Below are 25463 nucleotides of genomic sequence, written 5' to 3'. Positions count from 1 at the left end.
AACAATGCAATCGATATAAAACTGATCCACAATTTATTTATCGTTATAACCTATTTATCGATTAAACAAAATTCAATAGAAAAGTATCGATAAAATATGTATTTCGCAGTTGTCTAATTTGTGTGTATCTTTTTACAGCGAGCCCAAGAAGAAACGCTACGAGCTGACGCCTGGCGAGGCAAACAACGCCAGCAGCAACAACAACAACAACAATAGCAACAACAACAACAGCAGCAACAACAACATCAAAGTGACCACCACCAAGGATGCATCGAATCAAGTCTCGTTCATTGATAAGGCCACCGGCTCCATGCTGACACCCGCGTCATCCATATCGTTGCTCTACAACAGCGCCATGTCCACAACGGCCGCGGTGGCTGCGATGGCAACCGGCGCAGGAGCAGGCACAAGGCCAACGACGGCATTGACTCCGACCATGGTGACAGATCGGGCTGGCAATTTGCTGAGCACATCCGAGGTTCTGGCATTGGATGGCAAAGGTAAGTGCTGCAAGTTTATTTTTATATTCTATTCTTCTCTATAACATCCAAGCCTTGAACTTGTTAAAAGCTTTGTAAGCTTCAGAAATTCTCCACGCCCAGCAAGTCCTCTCGCGCTCTCTCTCTCTCTCTCCCTCTGCAGGGAATTTCTGCTTAAAGCTCTTATGCTTTGCACGTTGAGCTGCGCAAACTCTGGCTAGTTTCTCACATTTCATAAAAGCTCTTTTGCAAAAGCTTTGCAATCTAAGCAGTTAAACTCCCCTATTCCCAGCAAGCTGTCTCTGCGAGGACTTGGCGGCGCCTTTGTGCCTTGCTCTTCTACCTCAAAACCAGGCGCAACTTTGCCCTTAGCAGCTTTTTGGGCAATGACTTTTGTCAATCTTTTGAAAAGCTTTTGTTGGCCTTCTAGCTTTGAGGCTCTGCTCTGTTCCAGCTTGAGCTTTGAACGTGCGTCATTTTAAGCTCGAAGCTAACTTTTGCTATTTTTAGCAAAGCCTTTAAGCTCGCACAAGAGCTTTTACCTGCCTTTGCAAAGCTTTTGACAAAATTTTCAGAGCTTTTAACGTTCAACTGCTTTTGGAAGAACTCACGTGTCCTTTGTGCTTATCAAAAATGCATTTGCGCCTTCACAATTGCAGTTTTTCGCTTTGTGTGGCATCTGTTTATTAAGTGTTCGTCCCTTCTACCCAACAACCCCTACCCCCACCCCTGATACTCTTTATCCCCACGCCCCTCACTATTTGACGTCCGACCCCCCCCCTGACTCTGTTCACCATGCATATTTGATGCTCCGCATTTGCCTCAAGCCATGCTTGGGCTTGGAATGTGCACAGCCTTTGCTGCCTTGGCTGTGTGTCTGCCACATTGGATGCTTGATTGAGTGCGTGGCACGTTTTCGCGTGCACCGTGTGGGTCGTTCTGGTTGTGCAGCCTCTGTCACATCTCGTTTCCGTACGTTTGTCCATTTGTCGTCTGTCATTCTTGTCTGTCATTCAGCTCAGCTCAGCTTGTGCTGCAGTGCGCATTGTTTGCATCTCCAGTCCTCTCTCTCTCTCTCTCTCTCTCTCGCTCTCGCTCGCTCTCTTTCACTTTCTCTCCCCCTTCAGCCATCTCCGGCCACCGTTCGGCTGTCATCTCCCTGGCGAGTTAATTAAACGCAATTAAATTAAAATTTTTGTAAACGTCTTTTTTATTATGCAAGTGATTTAATTTAATTATTAAATTGCCGCAACGTTTGTTTGCATTAACCGTCGCCATCTTTTGCCACAAACGAGAGCAAGCTCTGGGGCGCTGAAAAGCGGGGGGGCGGGGAAGATGACTGTATACCCCCCTGCCCTTCCTCCCACCTGTCTGCCCTCCCACCTTTGGGCGAACCAATTTTCTGATTAATCCTGGTTTACTCGCGGGACTTAAGGGTTCTTTGCAACAATCGATAAGCTTTATCGATAACTGTTATCGATAGGCATTGTTAAGCTGCGATTGGCTGTTATCTAGCGTTTTGCGATAGCAAACACATTTCCCAAAAATCAATTGTTGCGTTTGTCCTTACCATCGATAGCAATCTATAATCGATTTGTAATAATTTATCGATAATAGCCGTTATTAAAATTAGAGAGCTTACATCCTCATTTAATGTCTTGTAGTTTGAGCAATTAAACATAAATTTCTGTACAGACGAATATCGATAGCACACATAACGACAACAGTGTTGAATTACGTCAATGTTTTTAAGCAACATTTGAGCAGCGCGACCGATAAACTTTTGTTTTCACAACTAACAATTTCTTATATTATTTATCGATAGTTGTTATCGATTCAACAATGAGGAAAGCTGCTTTATTTTGTGCGTTAATTTTGATTATCTGAAATTGATCACAAAAATTGGGCGATTGAACATTTATCGATAACAATGTTGAATATAGTATCCCTTGCGTCTGTCATTAATCGATAAGAGCAATACTTAATTACAAATATGCATTTTGTTGACACTTTTGAAATTAATCGATGTCATTTATCGATAAAAAGTACAATACATTTAAAGTCGCATATTTCAGACACATTTTCAATTTAATCGATTCCATTTGTCGATAGACCCTTCAAAATTTATCGATAGCAACTATCGATAAACAAATATTTAGTTAAAATACGCATATTTTTGGCGCTCTTCTATTCATCTAACCTATTTTTCGACGAAATAAGATTCAATCAAAATACGTATAAGCTAGACACTTTTCAAATAATCGATGCCAATTATCGATGGAACAATATTCCATTCAAATAGGCCATATTCTTGGCACCTTTAAGTTTATCGATGCCATTTCTCGATACAAAATTAGATTCACATGTTGTTGCTTTGTTTTTGCTTTTACAATTAACTTTTATTTATGCAAACTTTAGAGCGATTCACAAAAAAAAAAAGGTTGTGCTTTGGTATGTGTGAGTGTGCGTGCATTTAATTGCGTGCTTAATTCGATAATTAATCGATTAGTTGTTTTGTTTTGTTTTGCCTTGTTGCATTAGTTTAGGGCGCTGCCTCCAAGGCATCCGTTGCAGTTGTTGCCTCACGTTTTGCGGCGCTGCTGTTGCTGCTGCCGCCGCTGCTGCTGCTAGTCGAGCTGTTGTTGTTGTTGTTGTTGTTGTTGTTGCTGTTGCTGCTGTTGTCCAGCTCATCGGCATGACAGAGCTTGCGATGCTTGTGCACAAAATAGTAGCTGGGAAACTTGCTGCCGCACGTCTTGCACGGATAATATTGCACGTTCATGTCCAGCGGACGCACCTCGCGTCGCAGCAAGGCTGCTGCCGACAATGTGGCATCTGCGCCCGCAGCAACTGTTGCCGCTGCAGCTGCTGTTGTTGCTGCTGCTGCTGCTGCTGCTGTTGTTGCTGCTGCTGCTGCTGCTGTTGTTGCAGCTGTTGTTGTTGTTTGGCCCAGCAATTCGCGGCTGCTGCTGCTGAGCTCCGTCGTTGTCGCCGCCAACTTCTTGTCCAAGCTGAGCGGATTGAGATGCCGCTTGGCGTGCTTCTGATAGCAATATTGCGATTTGAACGTATGTTTGCAGTAAACGCATACGAATAGCTCCGCATGCGTTTGCTTGCGATGTGTTGCTGGTGTTGCAGATGTTGCTGCTGCTGCTCCAGTTGTTGCTGCTGCTGTTGCAGTTGTTGCTGCTGCTGCTGCTGCTGCCACATCGCCGCTGTTCTCGTTCGCCTCCTGCTGCTGCTGCCGCTGCTGGCTGCTGATGGCCCGCGCCATTTGTTGGTGAAACGAATAGCTGACGCTCTGTTGTGTGCGCTGCTCGCCGCCGCCGCCAGCTGCCTCAAGGCAGCTGTTGTCCGGCTTATGGCCGTACGCCGTGTTGAGTATGCGGCGAAAGCGCACGGGTCCATCGCAGCTGGCCACATCGATGATGAATTTGGTGGCCGGTGTTGCCGTCTCCAGTTGCACGCTCGGCAGCGGCGTCTTGGCCAGCTGCTGTCCACGATTGTTGCCGCTGCCGCTGTTGCTGCTGTTGTTGTTGTTGTTGTTGTTGCTGCTGTTGTTGTTGCTGTTGTTGTTGCTGCTGCCGCGTTTGGTTGAGCTTTTGCGTGCGCTGTTGCCGCCGCGTCGCAGCTTGTTGGCAACAGTTGCTGCTGCTGCTGCTGCTGGTGGCGCTGGCGGCGGCGGCGGCGGCGTTGCTTGCTTTTTGCTTTCCACACGCTCAATGTTCAGGCTGCTGGCGGCGCTGCTGCTCGCCAGGCTGCTTACGACGGACACATTACAATCCTCCGTGTCCAGTTCATTGTCGCTGGCCGTATTGCTATCGATAAACACCTCCACATCCTCCTCCTCCTCCGCCTCTGTCTCCTCTATCTTCTTCTGCTTCTCCAGCTGCTGCTGCTGCTGTTCCGACTCTGTCAATTGCAACTGTTCAGCTGCTGCCACAGGCTGTTGCATGTAGGCTGCAGCAGCAATTGTTGGCGGCGGCGGCGGCGGCGCTGGCAGAAAGCCAAAATTGGGCAATGTCGCTTTGCTTGGTATGGGTCTGATGATCTTGGAGGCGGCGCCACTGGCCGCCAGCTGTAGCTGGTGCGGATTGGCTGGATTGCCGCTCAGATAGCCTTCGGTTTGGGCGCGCGCCAAAAATGCGCTGCGAGTAAACATGTGAAAATCAAATAATTCAACTTGCAACACACACAATAACAAACAAACAAAAAAAAATAAGAAACAACTGCTGCCTACCGACAAATCTCCAGGGCGCGCGGCATATGCAGCACATGCGTCGCCAGCAACACGGCAAATATGTTGTCCACATTCAGATCCAAGTAGCCGGTGTACATGTATGTCAAAAGCGGCGCAAACTGTTCCGCTGTCACATTGCCCAGATACAGCAGCAATTCACCGCCAGCAGCAGCAGCAGCAGCAGCCGCGGCAGCAGCAGCAGCAACAGTTGCACTTGCTGTTGGTGTTGCTGCTGCTGCTGCAGCTGCGGCTGCAACTGTTGCCTCATCCATGCGTATGGCCGAGCGCAAATAGCCGCTGTGCATGCCCAGCACCAGAGCGTGTGCCACAAAGCGTACGCTGCTCGGCGCTGGACCCACCTCGAGTATAACATCCGGCGGCGTGGACATGACGCCGCCAACGCCAAGCGGCATGTTGCTGCAGCTTGTGGCAGCGGCATTCGACAGGCGGCTATTGACGTTGCCGTTGCCGTTGCTGCCGCTGCCGCTGCTGCCAGTTAGCCAATTGGTAAACATTTCCAAAAAAAAAAAAAAATATACAAGACAACAAACAACGCGAAGACGCGACTCGCGAGTCGTGTAGCAAGTGGCGGCTGCTGAGGAAGAGCAGCTGCTGCCAACCGTCACGTGTGCAACTCAAATTCGAACTGATGACCGCCTCGTGGCGCCTGCCGCGTTTTATAGCCAACACACAGCGCACGAGACAGCAGCCAGTCACACACACACACACACACACACACACACACACACACACGCACACCAAGAGTCCTGTCAGCTGTGTGAGTCCTTCGGCTGCTGCTGTTGCTGTTGGCTCGGCTCTGCCTCTCAGCTTCGGCTGTTGTCGAGATTATGCTGCCAGCTTTTTGTTTGTTGTCGGTTTGGTCTGTTTAATTGGTTCTTGCTGTTGCTGTTGTTGTTGTTGCTGTTGCTGTTGCTGTTGCAGCATATTTTGCACATTTTAAGCCAAATTAACACGCGACTTCACAAAAAGTGCTGCCTACTTTTTTGCGCTTGAAATTCAAATTAATAAATATATTTCAATATTAAGAATATATTTATATTAAACATTAAAAATATATAAAAAGTGTGTTGCCAAAAAAATTATATCAATTCATAATTATATCCATTTTTTTTTTGTTTTCAATTTAACTTTTATTAAGCGAATAACTTTAATTGTACTTGTATAAATTTTTACACTTTTTCAAGTAATTCCAAAAAAAAACCGAATTATATCACTTTCGCCATAAATTCGCCAGTTGTAGTTTTTCGAAAAGTGTTGCCTACTTTCAGGCGAACTAGTTAGAGAGAACTTAGAACTTCTTTTGCGCAGCTTTACAAATATTTGAAATATAATAAAAATAACTATTAATTGAATTAGAAAACAGTTAAATAATAAAAACTCTTTCGCCAACAAATCGCCAACTTAATTGAGCAGTTAGAGTAAACGCTTGAGTTTGAACTTTTAAATCTTCATTTATTTTGTTTCTTTTTTTGCCTTATATATATTTCTTTTTATATTTGGACTCTTGTCGTTTGGCAATTTCTTCAATTTTCCAATGTAATTAGTTTGTGTCGAAAAAAGGGAAAACACAGTTTGTGAAAATTTGTAAACCGACCGCGACTTTTACTTTGAGTTCAGCTTCCGTCGGCAGTGTTGCCAATTTTTGGTAGCTGCTCCAAAATCCGTTTGCCTTTTGGCTTTGCGTCAATTCACCATCAAACCCCCCTTCCCCCCCTCCCCCCTCCTGCCGCCCTCCTGCAGCTACCCTGCCCTCGGTCCTTTCGCTGCCCTTGTCCATGTGCATGGCTCAAAAAGCGGCGCCTCAATCGACTTAATTGATTTGTGGGCATAACCAACACATATTTACATACGATTCGGCCACAAGTGTGTGTGTGTGTGTGTTGATTTTGTGTGTGTGTGTGTGGCTACTTTATCTACCTGTGTGTGTTAGTAGCTATTAGCTCACTATTTCAAGCTACTCTCACGGAGAAATAAAGTCCTTTGCCTGCGATAAAAATTCTTTTTCATAAATTTAACATATATAAATTTATAGCAAATTATATATTTTTAAAATTTTCCTTTCCGCTTGTGTTTCCATGCGAATTGAACTAGTTCACAGTTCACAGCCTGAGCAAAAGTTTTGGCTTTTGCGGATTCGAGTCCACGACCAATTGATTGGTCCAAAAATATATTGTAGGTTAGGTTAAGAGCTTGCAACTTTTTACTATATTTATGACAAGAAACAGCTTCTCTCTATCGCCAAACTATCGCCAAGCTATCTGCCTGGCTGATAATGCTGTTTTTGCCTCAGTAAAGGGCATACGCTAGTCGCTTGAACTTTATTGGTTCATTGTCGCTTCTTCTACTAATTTGCCCAACATTTTCCTTTGCACTTTTTTCTACTACTTTTTTTTTCTTTTTGTGGCAAAGTGCGACGTGTGTGTGCGTGTGTGTGTGTGTGTGTGTGTGTGCTTGGCTTGGTTTTATTTGTGTGGCTTTGGTATTTGGACATTTGGTTGGCTTTTAATTACCGCTGTTGCTATCTCTGCCCCTGCCCCTCTGCCCGCTGCTCCCTCTCCTGCTGCTGATCGGTTTTATTTGTTGAATCTCACCCCAACCCCGCCCCCCCCCCCCTCGCCCTTCCGTTCCACCTCAAAACCTGCAGCCTTTACTTTTATTTGCCGTGCGACAAATTTGTCAAAAAAAAAAAAAAAATGTTTGACATTTGCTTGCTGCGCAAGTTGGGGCGGGGTTTGTTGAAGGGATGCGGGGGTTAGGGGCTGGCGACACGGCCAAAAGGGAGATGCATTTTTATAGATATGGTCAATCGGTTAGTTTGCCGACCTGTTTGTTCTCGTTGTTGTTGTATTGATAGGCTAATTAAATTAAGTTGTTGTTGCTGTTGCAAGCTGAATCTGTCCGTTGCGATTAAGCTTCAATCAAGCGTTAACAATTTTAATTAAATTATTTCGAAATGTAATTATAAATGTTCGTCATGCATAAATTGTGTTATTCATTTATTTACCAATAACTGGACACGCCCACCCCAGCCCCAGCCCCAGCCTCAGCTTCAGCTTCAGCCCATGCTGCCGTCATCAACCCTTTTTTTTGTTGTTTTTTTTTTTTTCTTGCTTCCTTTTTTTTCGACCACTTTTCCAGCTGCTGCTGTCGATTGTTTCTGCATTTTGAATAAATAATCACAACGTAGGCAAAAAATGAATTTCATAAATTGCCAGCAAACAGGAGAAACAAAAGCAGGCAACAATTTGCCGCTGATTGACTGCCAGATACCCTGTAACGAGCTGTTGCCAAACAAAAAAATAATCAAATATTTATGCACCAACAAGAATTGCATACTTCCCGTGCTGCTCCTTACACATTACTTCTGCTTCTAGTGCTTCTTCTTCTCCCCCTATATAATCACTTTTTGGGAAATGTGTTCTCGTTTAACTTGGCTATTTTCCGTCCGATCTTTATGAAACTTTCAGCGCTCGAATATAGCACATACAAGTGTGTGCATACCAAAGCCCGAGCATAGAGCTGCATTATTCTTCGAGTTCAAGTTGCCAGAATGTTGAATATGCCAAAAAAAAAAAAACGGTTGGCATTTTTCTTCAAAACTCGTAGATATGGCTAAATCAGAATAAAAACCAGCTATAAAAATCGATATTTATCGATATATTGCGGCAACGAAAAACTTTGTTTGAAGTTAATTTAAGCCTCAAGCTCTTATGGTAACTGAGCTACGAGTTGGCTTTATCAACTCGCCTTTTGCTGCTGGCCAAGAATATATACATATATGCTTAATGTGCTCGTTAAAGCCTTCTTTTGCCTGCTATGTGCTGTCTCTATTTTATTTTTATTTTAACCATTTTCCATGGGTTCAGCGTATAAAACAAAAAAAAAAAAAAACAAGTTAATCACATACATGCATTTGCCTGTCAGGACTTGGTTGCTCATGTCCTGCTGCTGCTCCTGCTGCTCCTGCTGCTGCTGCTGGTGATGCTGCTCTTGTTGTTGTCGTCATCGTCAATCTGTCACATTTGTTAAATGCTACAATTAATCCCCCAAGCGCGTCTGCCCAGCTCTTTTGCTGCGCAACTGTTGTATTATCCTGCGTGCCGTGTCCTGCTCATTTTGCCCTCTAATAATAATTCACCTTTCAGCTTCACGTATATACATATTTGATGTGACTTGACATGGCATATTTACCTTAAAATCTATAACGTTCTTCAAATAACGGTTATCGATAAGTTATCGATAAGTTATCGATAGGTTGTCAAATATGCCTCTGATTATCAAAGGGTTCAGCTCATTGAACCACAATCTTAATGCTCAAAGATGCCACATTTAAACGATTTTTGCAACGTTCGATTACACAACTTATCGCTTGCTTGATTTATCGATTTCAGTACTGTATCAATTAATTTATTTATTATTTGGTATATTGAAAACTTAACGGGCTCACCACAAATTTCAGCCAGGCTTTGTAGGTTTTTTCACACTAGTTTGCTTAGTTTTCGATTTATTCGTTGTGCTCGATATTTATCGATTTATCATCAGGCGGCGCCAGCCATACCTGTTTTATAAGTTTTCAATTTTATCTATAAAATGTTTTAAATTTGTATTGATGATAATCGATATTTTAGCTATAGATTTAGTACAATTACTTTTGAAATTTTTAAATTTATATCGATAAATATCGATTTGTTAACTATCGATTTAGGCCCATCTATGCAGCCACTCAATTGTTCTCGTACTATTTACCAGCTGTTTGTCTACACTTGCTCCACGGTGCGACAGTGGAATGAAAAGGACAACAACAGCAACAGCAAGAAGTAGAAGAAGAGCTACTGCTGCAGTAGCAGCCATCAACTGCTGCTGCAATTCAATTCAATTAACGCGACGGTTAAAAGCTCTGCGCAATTAGCTTTTCTCTCGTTAGCCTCCTCTCGCTTCCGCTGTGCTCCCCCCATTTTCCAGAGTCTGACAAAGGGGTCGGAGTGTTGTCTGTGGCCAGGGGTCAGGGGGCGGGCTTTAAAACATTTTTGCTGATCTTTGCAGTAAGCTAGCAAATTGCCTGCCAACCAATCGAGCGACTGCAACCGACGCACACACACGCACGCACGCACACATGCATACGGCCTGTCAACTGTTGGCTTTTGTCTTACACACACACACACACACACACACACACACACACATGCACACACACATGCGCACACACATTGACCGTAAAACTGCTGCTGAGCCTTTTGGTCATGTTGACAAGCAAACCGCCCGCTCGCTACCTGCTGCTGCCTATCCCCTCCTCTTCGCCCTCTTCACCAGCATTTCTCTCTCGTCTCTCGCCCCCCTACAAATCCAACTACGCCCCTGCCCTTGTGCAATTTTCGCTTCTGTTGTCGCTTTTAGCTGTAGCTTATCCCAGTTGGATTTTATTGTTTGTACACAGTTGCCAAGTGGCCGTAGGCGGGAATGAGCATGTGGTGGGCGAGTGGTGGGGGCGGTGGGTGAAGAGGGGGGTGCAGGGGGATTAAGATAGGCAGCAGGTAGCCGAAGCGGTTTGTTAAGCAGAGACACACGGCAGCTCATACGCACGTGTTGCCACTTGTCCATTGCCATTTGCAGTGGCATTTGCATGTGCTTTTTTGCTCACTCTCACTCTCTCTCTCACTCTTTCTCTCTCTGTCACTCTCCCTGTCTCTGTCACTCTCTCTCTCTGTCTCTATGTGTGCAGAGGCGGCACAGAGAGGAAACCTTTTATGACAATTAAAACATAATTGACGGTCAACATTAATAAACCAGGCAACAGGCAAGGCAGGACACACACGCGCACACATTCACACACACACACACACGCACACACACACACACGCACACACACGCACAGCTAGGTGTGCAGCTAACAAGATTGCAATTGAACTTTTAGCCTAACAAGGGCTATGCATGGTCTGCAGGGGGTAAATGGTACATGGCGCAGGTAGGGGGGCAGGACAGACAGTACTAAGCCGCCCACCGCTTCCCTACCTCCCCCCCCCCCTTTACCCTTCCCTTACCCATGCTGCACGCTTTAGCCGTTTTTACTCAAATCAAGGAGCCATTTTGTGTTAGTTAAAAATTCTTTTTGTGCTGCACACACACACACACACACACATACACTCGCTTACACACACACATTAACGGAAATAGCACGAAAAAAAAAAGCCAACAAAAAAAAGCGACCGAAAACTAAAAACAAACCCGCAACTTGCCTTCCCCCCATGCCGAAACGTAAATTGCCAAATGAATATTTTTGTTTGGAGGGAGGTCAGATTTGTAGTCTCTATTAAACTGTTAACTTTTGACACTTTGTTTTACCCTAACTTCGGGCGTTTTGTATATGATAGCAAGCATGTAACGCATTGAAAAAGTCAACTTCAATTGCATAACTTTTGATCCCTATATGGCCCCTATGTGGGTTTATCTATATATGTAGCTCTCTCTCTCTCTTTCTCTGTCACTCTGACTCTCTCTTTCTATCTGAAGCATTCACAAGACTTGATCCATTTAGTCTTATATGGTCTATAATCGATCTGCAGACTTGCTGTCAACAACTATTTAGCTATAGTCGCATTACAGGGTATCTGAACGTCGCCTAAGCGCAAACAACTATTTTCTAGCTGTTCTTTTGTTTATTAATTCGCATTTTAAGTTGATTGATCAAGCGACGCGTAATCAGTGGAAACAACTGCCAATTTCTAAAAGTGCGGCTGGGGGGCGTGAGGCGGGGATCAGGGGCTGTTGGGGTGTTGTGTGTGTTTTTACAAAACGAAATGCAATTTTAAGGGCCCCATTAAGCGTGGCGTGTGTGTGTGTGTGTAGGCGGGGTCCGAGCTTTGGGCTGTCAAAAGTGCGCACAAAAGTGTGCAAAATGCCGCTGCCAGCGGCTTAAATGTAGCCCCCCCCCATCCCCCTCATCCCCTTGAAATAAAATCAGCATAAAGGGGGCTCGGCGTGTATGCTAACGGCAGTTGGGTAGCGGTGTGTCACACACACACACACACACAGACAGCGACGGCGGCGGCTGCTTATGAAATTTTGAACAAAATTGAAATTACGCTAATTGTTTGGGCTGCCCCAAAAACAACATCAACAACAACAACAACAACAAACAAGCAGCGGCAAATGCAGTGTGTGTGTGTGTGTGTGTGTAAGCCCAAGCAACTGCTGGCTGTAGCTTGCATTCTCACACACACACACACACACACACACACACACACACGCACGAGCGCGCTCGCGCGCGTTCTCACACACTCCAAAAGGCAAAAACAATTAGCGAATTTGATGCGCAAATCCTCGATACAAATGTAACGGTCTACGCAGCGGCGTCGAGCGAGGGGGGGGGGGGCGTGTATTTGCGTGTGCTACGATTTGGCCATGCCTCTGCCGCTGCCGCTGCCGACGCTGATGTGCGGCACTTGCAGCTAATTAATAGACTTACGCGCGAGTCGCTCCGCCGCTGTGTGATCCCCCTGCACGCGCTACGCCCCTGCTCGCACACGCACTCCCTCTTCCACTTGTTATTAGCCAGCGCAGTGTGTGTTGGTAGGGGGGGGGGGGGGGGGCGTCGCTGGCAATTGTAATTCGCGTTTTGATTTTCGCGTCCAGTTTCGGTTGCTGCCAAAGTTTGTCAGCTTTGCGGCTCTGTGTGCGTGTGTGTGTGTGTGTGCGTGTGTGTGTGTGTGCGTATTGGGTGTTTGCTAATTAGTAAATCATAATTACTCAACTCTCATTCGCTTATTTACCCGATTCCCAGCGTATCAACTTTTAACAGCCGCCGCGCTCTCCTCCTCCGCTTCAATATCAAATGCACAATTCTAAAGCAGATAATTTCATGTTTTTTACCAAAGAGCTCATGATAAACAATCTACGAATGTCTGTAAATAGTTTGTTTTAGTCTAGCAAAATATTGCACAAATTATTGATGTCATCTTACGACATATTTTTACAGTTTTAGCTTAATTTTTTTAAATTTAATATTCCGGCATATTCATCAAATATGATTTTTTTACGCAACGCTGTGGTATTAATTCCCATTAATTCAAAATAGAAATAAAAGAATAGAAACTGCTTAACGGTTAAAATGTTTACTTTGCAATATGTAGAGCAAGGGTCAGGGAAGGGGGGGGGGGGGGGTTGCTTAACTCTGTTGCCTGCTCGCAGGCGCTGACAAACTAATTACAAACTTAAACCTAAATACCGAAAACGAAAGCTTTTTCAACACAAACAAAAACTGTGCACCTACTCACACACACACACACACACGCACACGCACACGCACACGCACACACAGCTAAACAGTTAAACAAACAGACTCACACACACACACACACTAACACACGCACACAGAGTCAGAAAGCAGTCGAACAGCTTCTGTTGCCCTGCTTGCTAATTATGTGAGCGAGTGTCTGTAAGCCATGCAAAAATCCACTCTTCCGCAACACTCCCCGCTGCCCCACTTACCGCTCTCCCGGCGCGCTCTCTCACTCAGTTTTCCGCTGGCTCTTGTCGTTTGGCTTTTGCTTACATATGTAATTAAATTGCTCAATTAAAATTGCACACCCTTTTGATTATCGCTGGCGCAGTTTTTGACTCGTGTCTGTGTGTGTGAGTTGTTTGTATTTGTGTGTTGCTCTATCTGTCTGTATATATGTGTGTGTGTGTGTGCGCGGCAGCAACTTTTATTAATCAGTGAAAATCGTTTGCCAAAAAATGAAAGAGCAGCAACCAGCAACAACAAACAACAGCAGCAGCAAAAGCTCCAAGAAAACCAAAGCCAGCGAAATGAATGATAATAATTATGATGATGATCATCATCATCATCATCATCATCATCATCATCATCACGATGATGTTAATAATGCTGCCTGCTTTGCTTGGTCCGCCACATCAATTGCACAGAATTGTACAAGTTTCTTTTGTATGCTGCCCACGCTGGACTTGTAGCCCTCTCTCTGGCGCTCTCTCCCCTACTCTGTCTCTCTCTCTCTCTCTCCCTCTCTCACAACACATGCCTACATTGCAAACGCCTACGCCTGGGCTGGGCGCGCGAGCAAAGGCGCGCGCGCTGCCAGGACGACTGCCGTTAAATCAACACCATTTCGTAAATTAAAAGTGGCCCAGCGAAGCGACGGCTACAGCAACAGCTGCAGCAGCAGCAGCAGAAACGTTGGCAGCGCGACGTTCATATTAACTGTATTTACAATTATATGTATGTCTGTATGTACACAATATATATATGTATATATATGTGTGTGTGTGTGTGTGTGTATGTCTCCTCCAATTCCACTTGCACTTGTACGTCCTCTCGAACATGTGTTTTCAGAGAGTTTTGTATGCATGTGTTGTGAGTGTGTGTGTGTGTGTGTGTGTGTGAGGGCGCGCGCTCGTCAGTGTCATAGTCGACATTTATGCACATAATTCCTTCGACGTCGACGCCAACGTATGCGCTGCTGCTGCCGCTGCTGCTGTTGCTCGTGCTCTTTGATGTTTGCACAAGCTGGCTGGCAACTTCCTTCTGCTTGCCGCTGTTGCTGTCTTTCGCTTACGCAAGTTTTCTGCCAGCGCAAATTCCCAATGGTGCTAATTAGCGGCCGTCGCTGTTGACGTCCTCTTTCGCTGCATACTTTTGTGCGCGCGTCGTATATTTTTTAATTGGCCGCCATTGTCGTTGTTGTTGTTGTGTTTGCTTGATGTTGGTTTTGCTGTTGTTGCTGTTGGCACTCGTTAGATAAATGTGGTTAGTAAATTTGATTGAATTCGTTTTTGATTGTGGCTGCACACACACACACACACACACACACGTAGACCGAGCGACTGGGAAATGTGTGTAAATGTTAACTGTGTTTCTTGGTGAACCAGTTCAATTGATATGCAGCAATCGAACAACTAAATCAACTGATCACAATCACACAATTCGTTCATTTGAACTAGTTTAGCTCATATAAACAGTTCATTTACATTCCCTATTGCTCTCTCTCTCTCTCTTCGAATTTGGTTGTCACCAACAAAATGGCTACCACTTGCTGCATTTGCGTCTGCTTCTTCTACTCTATTTTGCATTGTTGTTTTGTTGTTGTTGTTTTCAATTGTCTAATTGAAAGTTAAATACACTTTTGGGTAGCTTGTGCACAAAATTTTATGCTGCCGCAGCAGAGTTTACATCAGCCACATAGTGCACTCACTGCCCGCGCGGGGGCGCCACCTGTGTGCAGCGGTTAATTTATGTTTGGGTGCCAACAATTATTTGCATTTGCTCAAAATTTAATTGCAAATATGCTTTATCAAAAGGACATGACCCCGCCAGCACAGGCTGCTCTGCCGGCCAAGGGGATGCCGGGCAGTAGGTCAGCCGACGAAGTACGTCAGTACTGTAGGCCTATAGACAGCACTCCTCCCCACCCACAACACTCACACCCTCTCGCTCGCTCGCTCGCTCGCTCGCTCGCTTGCCCACACTCAATAACTGTACTACGCACAGCATATGCGGCACACCGCACCGCCCCCGCTCTGCCCGACCAACAATATTTACCCTTTGTACTTGCAAAAGAAATTGTACTAATGGAATTATTTCATGTTTTCTTTTTCGTACGCTTTGCTTTATTTCTTATTTCTTACCACATCGCATCGCATCGCATCGCACTGCGCTGCGCTGCGCTGCGCTGCGCCACGTCGCATTTCGTTTTGTTTTGTTTGTCGTCTTGATTTGCTTTCATTTTGGTTTGTTTTCTGTTTTTTTTTTTTTTTTTTTTTTTTTTATCTTCATTTTCTTACGACCGCGCTGTGCAAATAACTCAACATTCGGCGTTCGAACCGCAGCCTCTGCTGCGACGGCTACAGCTACAGCTGCTGCTGCTGCTGCTGCTGCCTGCTTCTTCTTCTTGGCGTTTCATCTTTCATTGCGTGCTCTCTCACTCTCGCTCTCACTCTCTCGCTGCCAATGCTATGGCGACTGCCAAATCAAAGCAAAGACAAGCACACAATATAAGCGCCGACGTTGACGTCGCTGTCGGCGTTGACGTCGCAGCCGCTAAAACGAGCCAAGAGAGAAAGAAAAAAAAAAAAAAACAACTTTTTTGTTTTCCTTTGGGACGTTTCAAATAATTTTTGACTGATTGAATTATTAATAAAATTGATCGAAATGCAAAGAGAGGCCGCTGCTGCTGCCGCCGCTGCTGCTGGTCAACAAAAATAATGTTGATTGAATTAAGTACTTTAAAGCTTATTGGCAAGAGGCAGACGGACGGACAGCGGTCACATTTCTGTTTGTAAGCGCATTTTGTGTCTCCGCTGCGAATTTCCTTATTGTCCGCCAAGAAGAAGAGAAGAAGAAGAGAAGCAGCGAGCAGGCACGCACACATGCAAAGCTCCTGAATGTGCGTATGTGTGTGTGTGTGTGTGTGTGTGTTTGTGGGGAAAGGGATTCGGTTTCTCTGTGTGATTACGGCAGCATTTAATTAACACAAATTTCCATTAATATGTATTAATTACAGTTGACTTAATTTTTTGGTAAATTGATGCAATAATAACGGTAAAGGCCTTGCTAATTGCATTTCGTGTTTACTTCTATGTGTGCATATGTCTGTATGTGTCTGTGTGTGGCTGTGTGTGTGACATGAGAACGGTTTTTTTATGTTGTTGTTGCCAGGCGACAGAAATGTCGATAACATTATTGTTATCGCTTGTGCTTTTGTACGCATTTACTTCGTTTATTACAAAGCTAATCAATCATGTTAATTAATTTAACAAATTTGTGATACTTATCAAAATAATTGTGTATGTAAATATTGATGCTATTTTTTCTACGGCCATTCCAACAATTGAACACTGAACCCATTAATAATGGGTATAAGGGTATATTGTATTTCTGCAAAATCCAAATATATGTAACAGGCAGAAGGAAGCATCTCCGACCCCATAAAGTATATATATTCTTGATCAGCATCAATAGCCGAGTCGATCTAGCCATTTCCGTCTGTCCGTATGTATAAACGCAAGGATCTCAGAACATACAAGAGCTATAGGCTTGAAATTGTAGATGTAGATCGAGTTTGTTTCCGATAATCGATAACTTGCTCCTTTTCCAAGCAATCGATAAAATTCGATATCGATATCCTGTTTTTTCGGCAATTTTGGTAAATATTAAGAGCTAGAGTAACGACATAACTCCGCGGAGATATGACGTTCCAAAACGACAAACCTTCGCGGAGATATGACGTTCCAAAACGACATAACTCCGCGGGAGATATGACGTTCCAAAACGACATAACTCCGCGCGGAGATATGACGTTCCAAAACGACATAACTCCGCGCGGAGATATGACGTTCCAAAACGACATAACTCCAAATCATCACGTTTTTTTTTTTTTTAAATAGAGATATGACGTCTCCATAAAGAATATATATTCTTGATCAGCATCAATAGCCGAGTCGATCTAGCCATTTCCGTCTGTCCGTATGTATAAACGCAAGGATCTCAGAACATACAAGAGCTATAGACTTGAAATTATAGATGTAGGTGCTCCTAGTGCCTGCGAAGATCGAGTTTGTTTCCGATAACCGATAACTTACTCCTTTTCCAAGCAATCGATAAAATTCGATATAGATATCCTGTTTTTTCGGCAATTTTGGTAAATATTAAGAGCTAGAGTAACGACATAACTCCGCGGAGATATGACGTTCCAAAGCGACAAACCTTCGCGGAGATATGACGTTCCAAAACGACATAACTCCGCGGGAGATATGACGTTCCAAAACGACATAACTCCGCGCGGAGATTTGACGTTCCATAACGACATAACTCCGCGGGAGATATGACGTTCCAAAACGACATAACTCCGCGGGAGATATGACGTTCCAAAACGACATAACTCCAAATCATCACGTGTTTTTTTTTTTTAAATAGAGATATGACGTCCCCATAAAGAATATATATTCTTGATCAGCATCAATAGCCGAGTCGATCTAGCCATGTCCGTCTGTCTGTCTGTCCGTCCGTCCGTATGTATGAACGCAAGGATCTTAGAACATATTAGATGTAGGTGCTCCTAGTGCCTGCACAGATCGATTTTGTTTCCGATAATCGAAAACTTACTTCTTTTCCAAGCAATCGATAAAAATCGATATCTATATCCTGTTTTTTGGGCAATTTTGGTAAATAATAAGAGCTAGAGTCACGAAACATGATATGTTGCTTCTAAAATAGAATATATATATGCATTTGATGTTAGAAGAAGAGGGTTCAGGGTATCCCCTAGTCGGGAGCTCCCGACTAGAACCTCTTACTTGTTGCATTTTGCTTTGTGTCGCATTCGCTAACGTTTTGCTGCTTTGTCTCTTAACTTGTTTCTATGTTCTTATTTTATTTTGAATAAAAGTGATTCATTTTTAATATTGATTGATTAAAATGTCGCCGTGTTGATCAGTTGTTAAAAAAGGAAAATGTGTTACGGTTGTTTGTGCTTTTTGTCGGGTTGGCTGGCAGCAGCCCGCCCCATCGCACAAAATGCACATTAAGCAAGAAACCAATTTCGCTGATTCTCGCATCAGTTTTATTTATTTTTATATATTTTCCACAACCAAAAATCCAAAGCATTTTTTTTTTTTTTTTTGTATTTCTGCTCGATAGGGACACGGCGGAAGGAAGTGGGTGAGGGGTGGGTGCGCAACCAAAATTAAATATTTACATAAATTTTTTATAATCAAAAATTAAATAATAAAAGCAAAAAAACATATATAAAGCCAAGTTAAAAGGGAAACGAGGCTCAGATTGACGTGCGCTGTGCCACGCCCAGGCAGCCGCACGCCTCAATGTGAGGCAAGCGAGCAATTGGCTTTTATTAATTAATTTATTTGAGTTGTTGTTGTTGTTCTTTTTGTTATGGTTGTTGTTGTTGTTGTTGTAGACGTGCCCTTTTGGGCGTGCTGCAATTTCAGTTGCATTGATTTAATTCCTTTTTTTTTCAACCTTGTTTTATTTAATTTTTTGTTCTCGTTTTTTTTTTTGTATTTCTGCTGTTATTAATATTAAATATTTATTTTGCAATTCTATTTTATTTGCAATTTATAATTACATTTTGATTGAGCGCCTCGCGCCTCCATCAATTTAATTGCCCTTTTGGATGCCAACGCGCAAAAAAATAGGCAACACTTTATATCATTGCCTACTTTTTTGCGCCCAGCACGAAATGTGCACCGTTCTTGATAATTGATCGGGCACTGAGCGATTTTCATAAATTGGCTTGACCAACCGAGCTGCCAGCGAGTCGATAAATAGTCTGGCAACGCTGCCAGTAAATATAATAGAGGCATGTATTGCCATTTTTTTACTGCAATTGCAAAAGTTTGCCAGCAAGGCGATTGATCTGCCTTAGCGCTGCCACGACGCTGTCTGGCTGTTTTATAAGCTTGCAGTCTGGCAACGCTTGCCGATGACTGGGCTCAAATGCTTGGGATTCGGCCTAAATGATTTGTTACACTTATGACTCTGATGTTGGGGAGGATTTTTGACGAGTGCTTTAACAACTGTCTGGCAACGCCAAATTTAAGACATTTACTGCCTTGTTTTAATATACAATGAAACGTGAAAAGACTGTTATCAGTTTATAAACGAGCTGCCAGATGTTGCAATTGTTTTGCCAATTGTCTGGCAACGCCAATAATTGCATTTTAAGTGCTTTTGAAGCTATTGCAGCTCTGCAATCAAATGGCTTGGTGTTCTAGTTATACAAAGAAGTTCTTGTGAACCAGCTCAAAAACTACTTGACTTTATTTGATTTGTGAACTAGTTTTGGGATTTGCGTTGCATTCATGTAAAAACCTGCTCATAGCTGGTTCAGGAACAAGTTCCATTCAGTGCAATGCACAATCAGTTCATTTGAACGCTGGAACCAGATTCATTTGAATAAAATGCAGACAATGGCAAAAGGCACAACTGAACGGCAAAAACAGAGAAAACCACCCACAGGCCAGTCAACCAACTGACCGACCGACCGACCGACCCTCCCCCTCAAACGCCGGTCCGGTCCGCTCCCCGTGACAATCAAAATTAAAATGAGTGGTTTATTAAAATTTAAACGCTTCACTTTGCGCGCGCAAAAAGCATTTTTGGCTTTTTTTTTTTTTTTTGTAGCCTTTTGCCTTTATATCTTGGCCCGACATGCAAATTGAGGACAATGCTGCGGGCTGGGGGCAAGGACGAGCCGGCGAATGTAGAATGAGATTGGGAATGAAAATGAGGCTGAGCTGAAGAGCAACAGCGAGAGCGGACGCGAATGAGGCTGTCCGTTGTTGGCTTTGGCTACTTTGATGTATTTTCATATTCCACAGAGACGAGCCAAACGCACATTGGCTGACAAAACGAACAGTGGTTGGCTAGGGGGGTGGGGTCTGTGGGGGAGTCAACAAACTGCAGTGGTGGGTGCACAATATGCTACAGGAGGGGCTTGGAGAGGGGGGTATGAGCATATGGCAACTGCTATTTGGTCAGCGAATGTCGACGTCGTCGTCGTCAGTTTGCAAGAGCCTTGACGTTTGTCTCTGACATTTAATCGTTGATTGATTTTACGTGCCGGCTACTCAAGTACCCTCACCAACACACACACACACACACACACACACACACACACTGAGTAACCCCTTCTCACCCATCTCCCCCCTTCCATGCTTTTGGCTAGCATCGCAGTCGCTTCATGTTTTATTTGCCTTTATTTTAATTACATTGATTTTGAGTAAACGCGCGCCACATTGTTCTCTCCCTCTCTCTCTCTCTCGCAACCGCCCCCCTGCCGCTGCTCCGCCTCTCTTTCGTAGTGTCCCTCGCTCTTTATCGTCTCTATTTGCACATCATTAAAATTGTAAAAATATTAAATGGCAAAACAAAAAACTAAGACAAACACAAATGCAGCACAAATTCAGACATGGCCCGGCATTGGAAGGGATTCTTTTTTTATTGTATTTCGGATTTTCGGCGGGAGGGAAATCGGTATGCTCTTTGAAGAAGAACAAGATACGGTAGCAGAAGAAAGAGTAGCGCTGCTATCGAAAGATTGGATTGGAAAGATTGAACTGTGTGTCCCTTTAGAAGAAGAGGAAATGTAACAATCGTTATTCAAGTCGGGCGTTATCGATAAATTGTAACAATCATTTACATCAATGCCTTTCGTAATAATCGATTTAAGTATACTCGTAAAAAATCGATATAAGTTTAAACATATTTATCGATAACAATATATAATTTTGAGCATATGCTTCAAATAGAACCTAACTTTATCCAGAGCAGTCGATCACCTTTGTTAGCTGCTATTAACGATAACATTTAATTGGTATTTCGATAAAAAAAATCGATAACAGTTAAAATAACAAACGGTCACATTTCATGAGCAACATCAGCAACAATCACAGACACCAAACGATAACTAATATCGAACGATAGCTTACATATAATATCGATCGATGGCAACTGATTTTGTAATCGAAACTGATTAATTATTATCGATAAGCAAACGAAGCGGCTTTGTTTAGCTATCGATAACAATCGTTTAAACTTAAAACTAGCTGTCTATGTACTTTTGCCTAATTGCAAGATTGCGTCTCATTTCAGGGCTTATCCAGAATTATGTTATCTCTATCAATTCCCCCCCCCCCCCCCCCCCCCCCCCCCCCCCCCCTGGCAGCACATCCCCCGCCTGCAGTCATCGTACTGTACTGGCAAATAAGGCGCACATTTTAAAATATTCAATTGGCAGATGCTGCCTGCCGCCAGCCTGCCCGCTCGTGCTGCTCATTATTTGTTAAGTGGCTTAATGAAGGCGGCCTTCGTCCAGCCGCGAGCTCCAGCCCCAGCTCCTGGCCTGGCCTGGCCTGTCTTTCGCCTAGCGGCAAATTGTTTACCGTTTGCGCAGTTTTTCCCATTTTCAGTTGGCTTTAATTAAATCGCTTTTTTTAAATGTGTTTGCTTAACTTTTACTCATCCACCCTCCCGCTCTCTCTCTCTCTCTCTCGCTCTCTTGCAGATAAACTGGCGAACTGTTTCGTGTGCAAGGCGGAGGCCTGTCCGCGTACGCGCCCATTGAAGAAGGGGCGCGGCCAGCAATATGCAATACCTGACGAAACGATACCGGCGGGCGCACGCGTCTGCAACACATGCCAGTGCAAATCGGTGCGCAATCGCTATCCGAACTGCCCGTTGCCGACGTGCCCCAATCCCAAGGATCGAGCACAACGATTGCGCAACATACCGACGCGCCTGTTCGAGCTGTCGCCAGAGCTGCGGGATCCATTGATGGCCGAATTTCAAATACCCATGCATGCGACGCGCTGCTGTTCCGCCTGTTTGATGCGCATCCGTCGCAAGCTCGATCCGCAGCTGAATCTCACCGATGACGACCGACATCGTCGCGGCGGCACTGGCAGCGGCAGCGGCGGCGGCGATGCCAGCGCCGGCGACGAAACCGACGTGAGCACCTCCTCCTGCGATGAGCGCGAACCGGGCGGCTCTGATACCGCCTCCGTCGAGAGTCCCGAGTATCTGCAGCGGCACAAGTCTCAGCTGAGTAAGCAGCAGCAGCAGCAGCAGCAACAACAGCAGCAGCAGCAGCAGCAACTGCAGCAACAACAGCAGCAGCAACAGCAGCATCATCAGCAGCTGCAACAACAACAGCAGCAGCTGCAGCACCATCAGCAGCATCTGCAGCAACAACAGCAGCAGCTTCATCAGCAGCTTCAGCAGCATCAGCAACAGCAGCATCAGCAACAACAGCAGCAGCAACAGCAGCAACAGCAACAGCAGCAACATCAGCTGCCACAGCCGCCACCAGTGCCGCATAAGCCGCAACACCAGCTGCAACATCAACAGCCCTCGGCGATCAATGTGCGCAGCGTGGCAGATGCCACAGGCGCCGCGCTGACCATCACGCCCACTCGCATGAGCGCCAAGCAAGCGGCTGCAGCAGCAGCGGCAGCAGCAGCAGCCGCTGGCCACGACAACGAGCGCCTGCTGCCGCCCGCCTGCCAAGCGCCCAAGAAGCAGAAGACCAGCGAGGAGTACGACTCGTCGGCCACGGAGACAGCGGATGAGGAGAACGAGAACTCGCCGGCGAATCGCCAGAGTCCCAAGGTGATCTTCAATGCGGTCGCACACGCGCATGCCCACGGCCATGGTCACGGTCACGGCCATGGCAACAATGTGGCCGGACTGCAGCCGCCACATGCGGCAGGATCTGTGCCACTGAGCGCACAGCAGCAGCAGCAGTTGCAACAGCAGCAACAACAGCAGCAGCAACAGCCTAATGGACCCATGAGCCTGCGCCGCGAGCCGGTCAACAATGTTCAGGATTGCGTTTACTCGGTTATCGAGCGGCAGCTGAAACAGCAGGCCAAGGGCCCACAGCTGCCCGGCAACAATCAGGGCAAGCAAGGCGGGCAACAGCAGCAACAGCAGCAACAGCAGCAGCAGCAACAGGCACACAACAACTTGGAGCGTAAGGAGCTGAGCACAGTGCGTGAATATAGACAGGATGGCAGCGCTTTGCTCAAGCAGCAGCAACAGCAGCAACAACAACAGCAGCAGCAGCAGCAACAGTTGCAACAGCAGCAGCAGACACCACCGCCAGCGGGGCTGCCACATGGCACTTCTGTGCAGAAGATAAACGCACGCGCCGTGCCGCCGCCCAACTCCGTCAACAGCAGCAGCAGCGGTAGCAGCAACAGTCACAGCAGCAACAGTAACAACAGCAACAACAATGCCAGCAGCAGCAACAACAATAGCAGCGACAATTTGGCCACTTTGTCTGTGGTCAATACGCATCTGGCAGCGCATCATGTGCACATGCCACATCCGCTGTTGCAGCAGCAGAAACAGCAACAACAGCAGCAGCAACAGCAACAACAGCAGCAACAACAGCAGCAACAGCAGCAGCAGCAGCAACAGCAACAACAATTGTTGAGCAGCATTGAAAAGGCCACCATTACGCCCGTGATGAAGAAGAGCGCTGTCTCGTCCACACCGCCCGATACAATCATCTACAATGTGTCCGGCAGTCATTTGGCAGCACAGCAGCAACATCAACAGCAACATCAGCAGCAGCAGCAGCATCAGCATCAGCAATCCGCACCGCCAGCAACGCATTCGGTGCACGCAACGCTGCCACAACGTTTGGCTGTGGAGCCAGAGCCGCAGACGCTCGACTTGAGCATCAAGAAGCCTCCGCGGGATGGCCACTCGCCGCATACGGGCGCCGGCGCCGTTGATCGACATCATGGACCGCCGCCGACATTGGGCGGCGCCATGAAGCACATTGTGCGCACGGCGCCCATGTATAGATCCGAGGCGGGACCCGCATTGTCGGTGCCCGGCGGACCGCCCAATGCGCCCAGCTATTTGATGTACCAGCAGCTTCATGGCGTGGGCGTGGGCGTAGGCGTGGTCAAGTCATCTGCTGTGCCCGCCCAGCCGGGCTCGCTGTATGTGCAACCCGTACCTGTACCCGCCGGCCAGGGCCAAATGACGCGTCCAACGCCGCCGCCGCCCGCACAGCCGCAGCCGCCGCCGACGCGCGTCTCCAAGCTGCCGCCCAAGCTCAGTCCACAGCAGCAGCAGCAGCAGCAGCAACAACAACATTTGCACAGTCAGGTGCCGTCGCCGCAGCAACAGCAGCAGCAACAGCAGGCAGCAGCTGCAGCTGCAGTTAGCGTCGCCCAGCAGCAGCAGCAATTGCAGCTGGTAAAGGGCGGCTCCATAACCCACGGCACGCCCACCAATAGCGCACAGCAGCAACAGCAACAGCAGCAAATTATTGTGCATGCAACGCCCTCTTCGCTGCCCAGTCCCAAATATGAGAGCCTGGTGCGCCAGACGCCGCCGGGCAGCTGTCCGGAGAGCGGCAAGCATGGCTCGATCACGCAGGGCACGCCGCTGCATTTGCCGCCGCATCCGTTGGATAGCAAGCGGGCTTATGATTTCTATAAGAGTTCGCAGCGCTTGAGTCCCGCACAGGCGCCGCCGCCGCCGCCGCAGCAGTCGTCGCCGCAGGCACCGCCGCCCCAGGGCTATGGCGTGGGCGTTACCGTTGGCTCGCCCTATGCCCGCTCGCCCTACAGCACCGTCGTCGAGCAGGCCTCGGCGCTCAGTTCGCGCCAGATTGTCATCAACGACTATCACACCTCGCAGCAGATGCAGGGCCAGCAGCAGCGCAACGTCTCCCGGGGCAGCAGCAGCGCCGGCGGCGGCGCCGGTTCCGGTTCGGACAAGGAGTCGCCGTCGCCCCGCAACAGCATTAGCAGCGGATCGGCTGTCTATGCCGGCTACGAGAAGGAGCCACAGCCTCGCGGACGACCCGAATATTCCAGTCGCGCCTCTCCGGCCGATCATTCCAACAGGTATGCATATCGAAACTATATGTTCTGATTGATTAATTGATTAACTGACTGACTAACTAATATACGGACTGACAGACTAGCTGATTTACTGACTGATTTACCGATTGACTGACTGACTGACTGACTGATTAACTGACTGACTGACTGGTTGATTGATTGATTGACTAAATGAATGACTGATTGAACTGACTGAATGACTAACTGTTTGACAGCCTAAGATTATTGACTGAAAGACAAACTAATTGATTGACTTTCTGCCTAACTGAGAGAATTGATTCGCTGACTAACTGACTGAATAACTTGATTGATTACTGATTGATGCACAG

General features: G+C 46.1%; 2 protein-coding genes across 3 annotated transcripts in view; one reads left to right on the top strand and one right to left on the bottom strand.

Annotated features, from left to right (window-relative positions):
- Smr (nuclear receptor corepressor smrter) overlaps window positions 1-25463 on the top strand; it is an 83582-nt gene that overhangs the window by 51268 nt on the left and 6851 nt on the right. For both annotated transcript variants that reach the window (XM_070209244.1, XM_070209241.1), the window contains exons 6-7: window positions 139-500; window positions 21774-25137. In XM_070209244.1, the coding sequence (XP_070065345.1) occupies window positions 139-500; window positions 21774-25137 (3726 nt within the window). The remainder of the gene's footprint in view (window positions 1-138; window positions 501-21773; window positions 25138-25463) is intronic.
- Window positions 2661-5348, bottom strand: LOC6633865 (uncharacterized). The gene is made up of 2 exons (XM_032440762.2): window positions 4720-5348; window positions 2661-4627 (listed from the first exon to the last, which is right to left on the bottom strand). Exons 1-2 carry the CDS (start codon window positions 5232-5234, stop codon window positions 3022-3024), a joined length of 2121 nt encoding a protein of 706 aa, XP_032296653.1. The 5' UTR covers window positions 5235-5348; the 3' UTR covers window positions 2661-3021.

The sequence above is a fragment of the Drosophila virilis genome, chromosome X (genome assembly GCF_030788295.1).
Source record: "Drosophila virilis strain 15010-1051.87 chromosome X, Dvir_AGI_RSII-ME, whole genome shotgun sequence".
NCBI lineage: Eukaryota > Metazoa > Arthropoda > Insecta > Diptera > Drosophilidae > Drosophila > Drosophila virilis.
Note: the sequence above shows the minus strand (reverse complement) of the source record. Positions and strands in the feature narration are given on the sequence as shown.

Bases quoted from the DNA above. Each gene is read 5' to 3' on its own strand.
- LOC6633865 (XM_032440762.2), bottom strand. From the start codon at position 5,234: ATGTTTACCAATTGGCTAACTGGCAGCAGCGGCAGCGGCAGCAACGGC. The intron at 4,628-4,719 runs GTAGGCAGCAGT...GTTTACTCGCAG, and splicing joins CGCGCCCTGGAGATTTGTCG to CGCATTTTTGGCGCGCGCCC.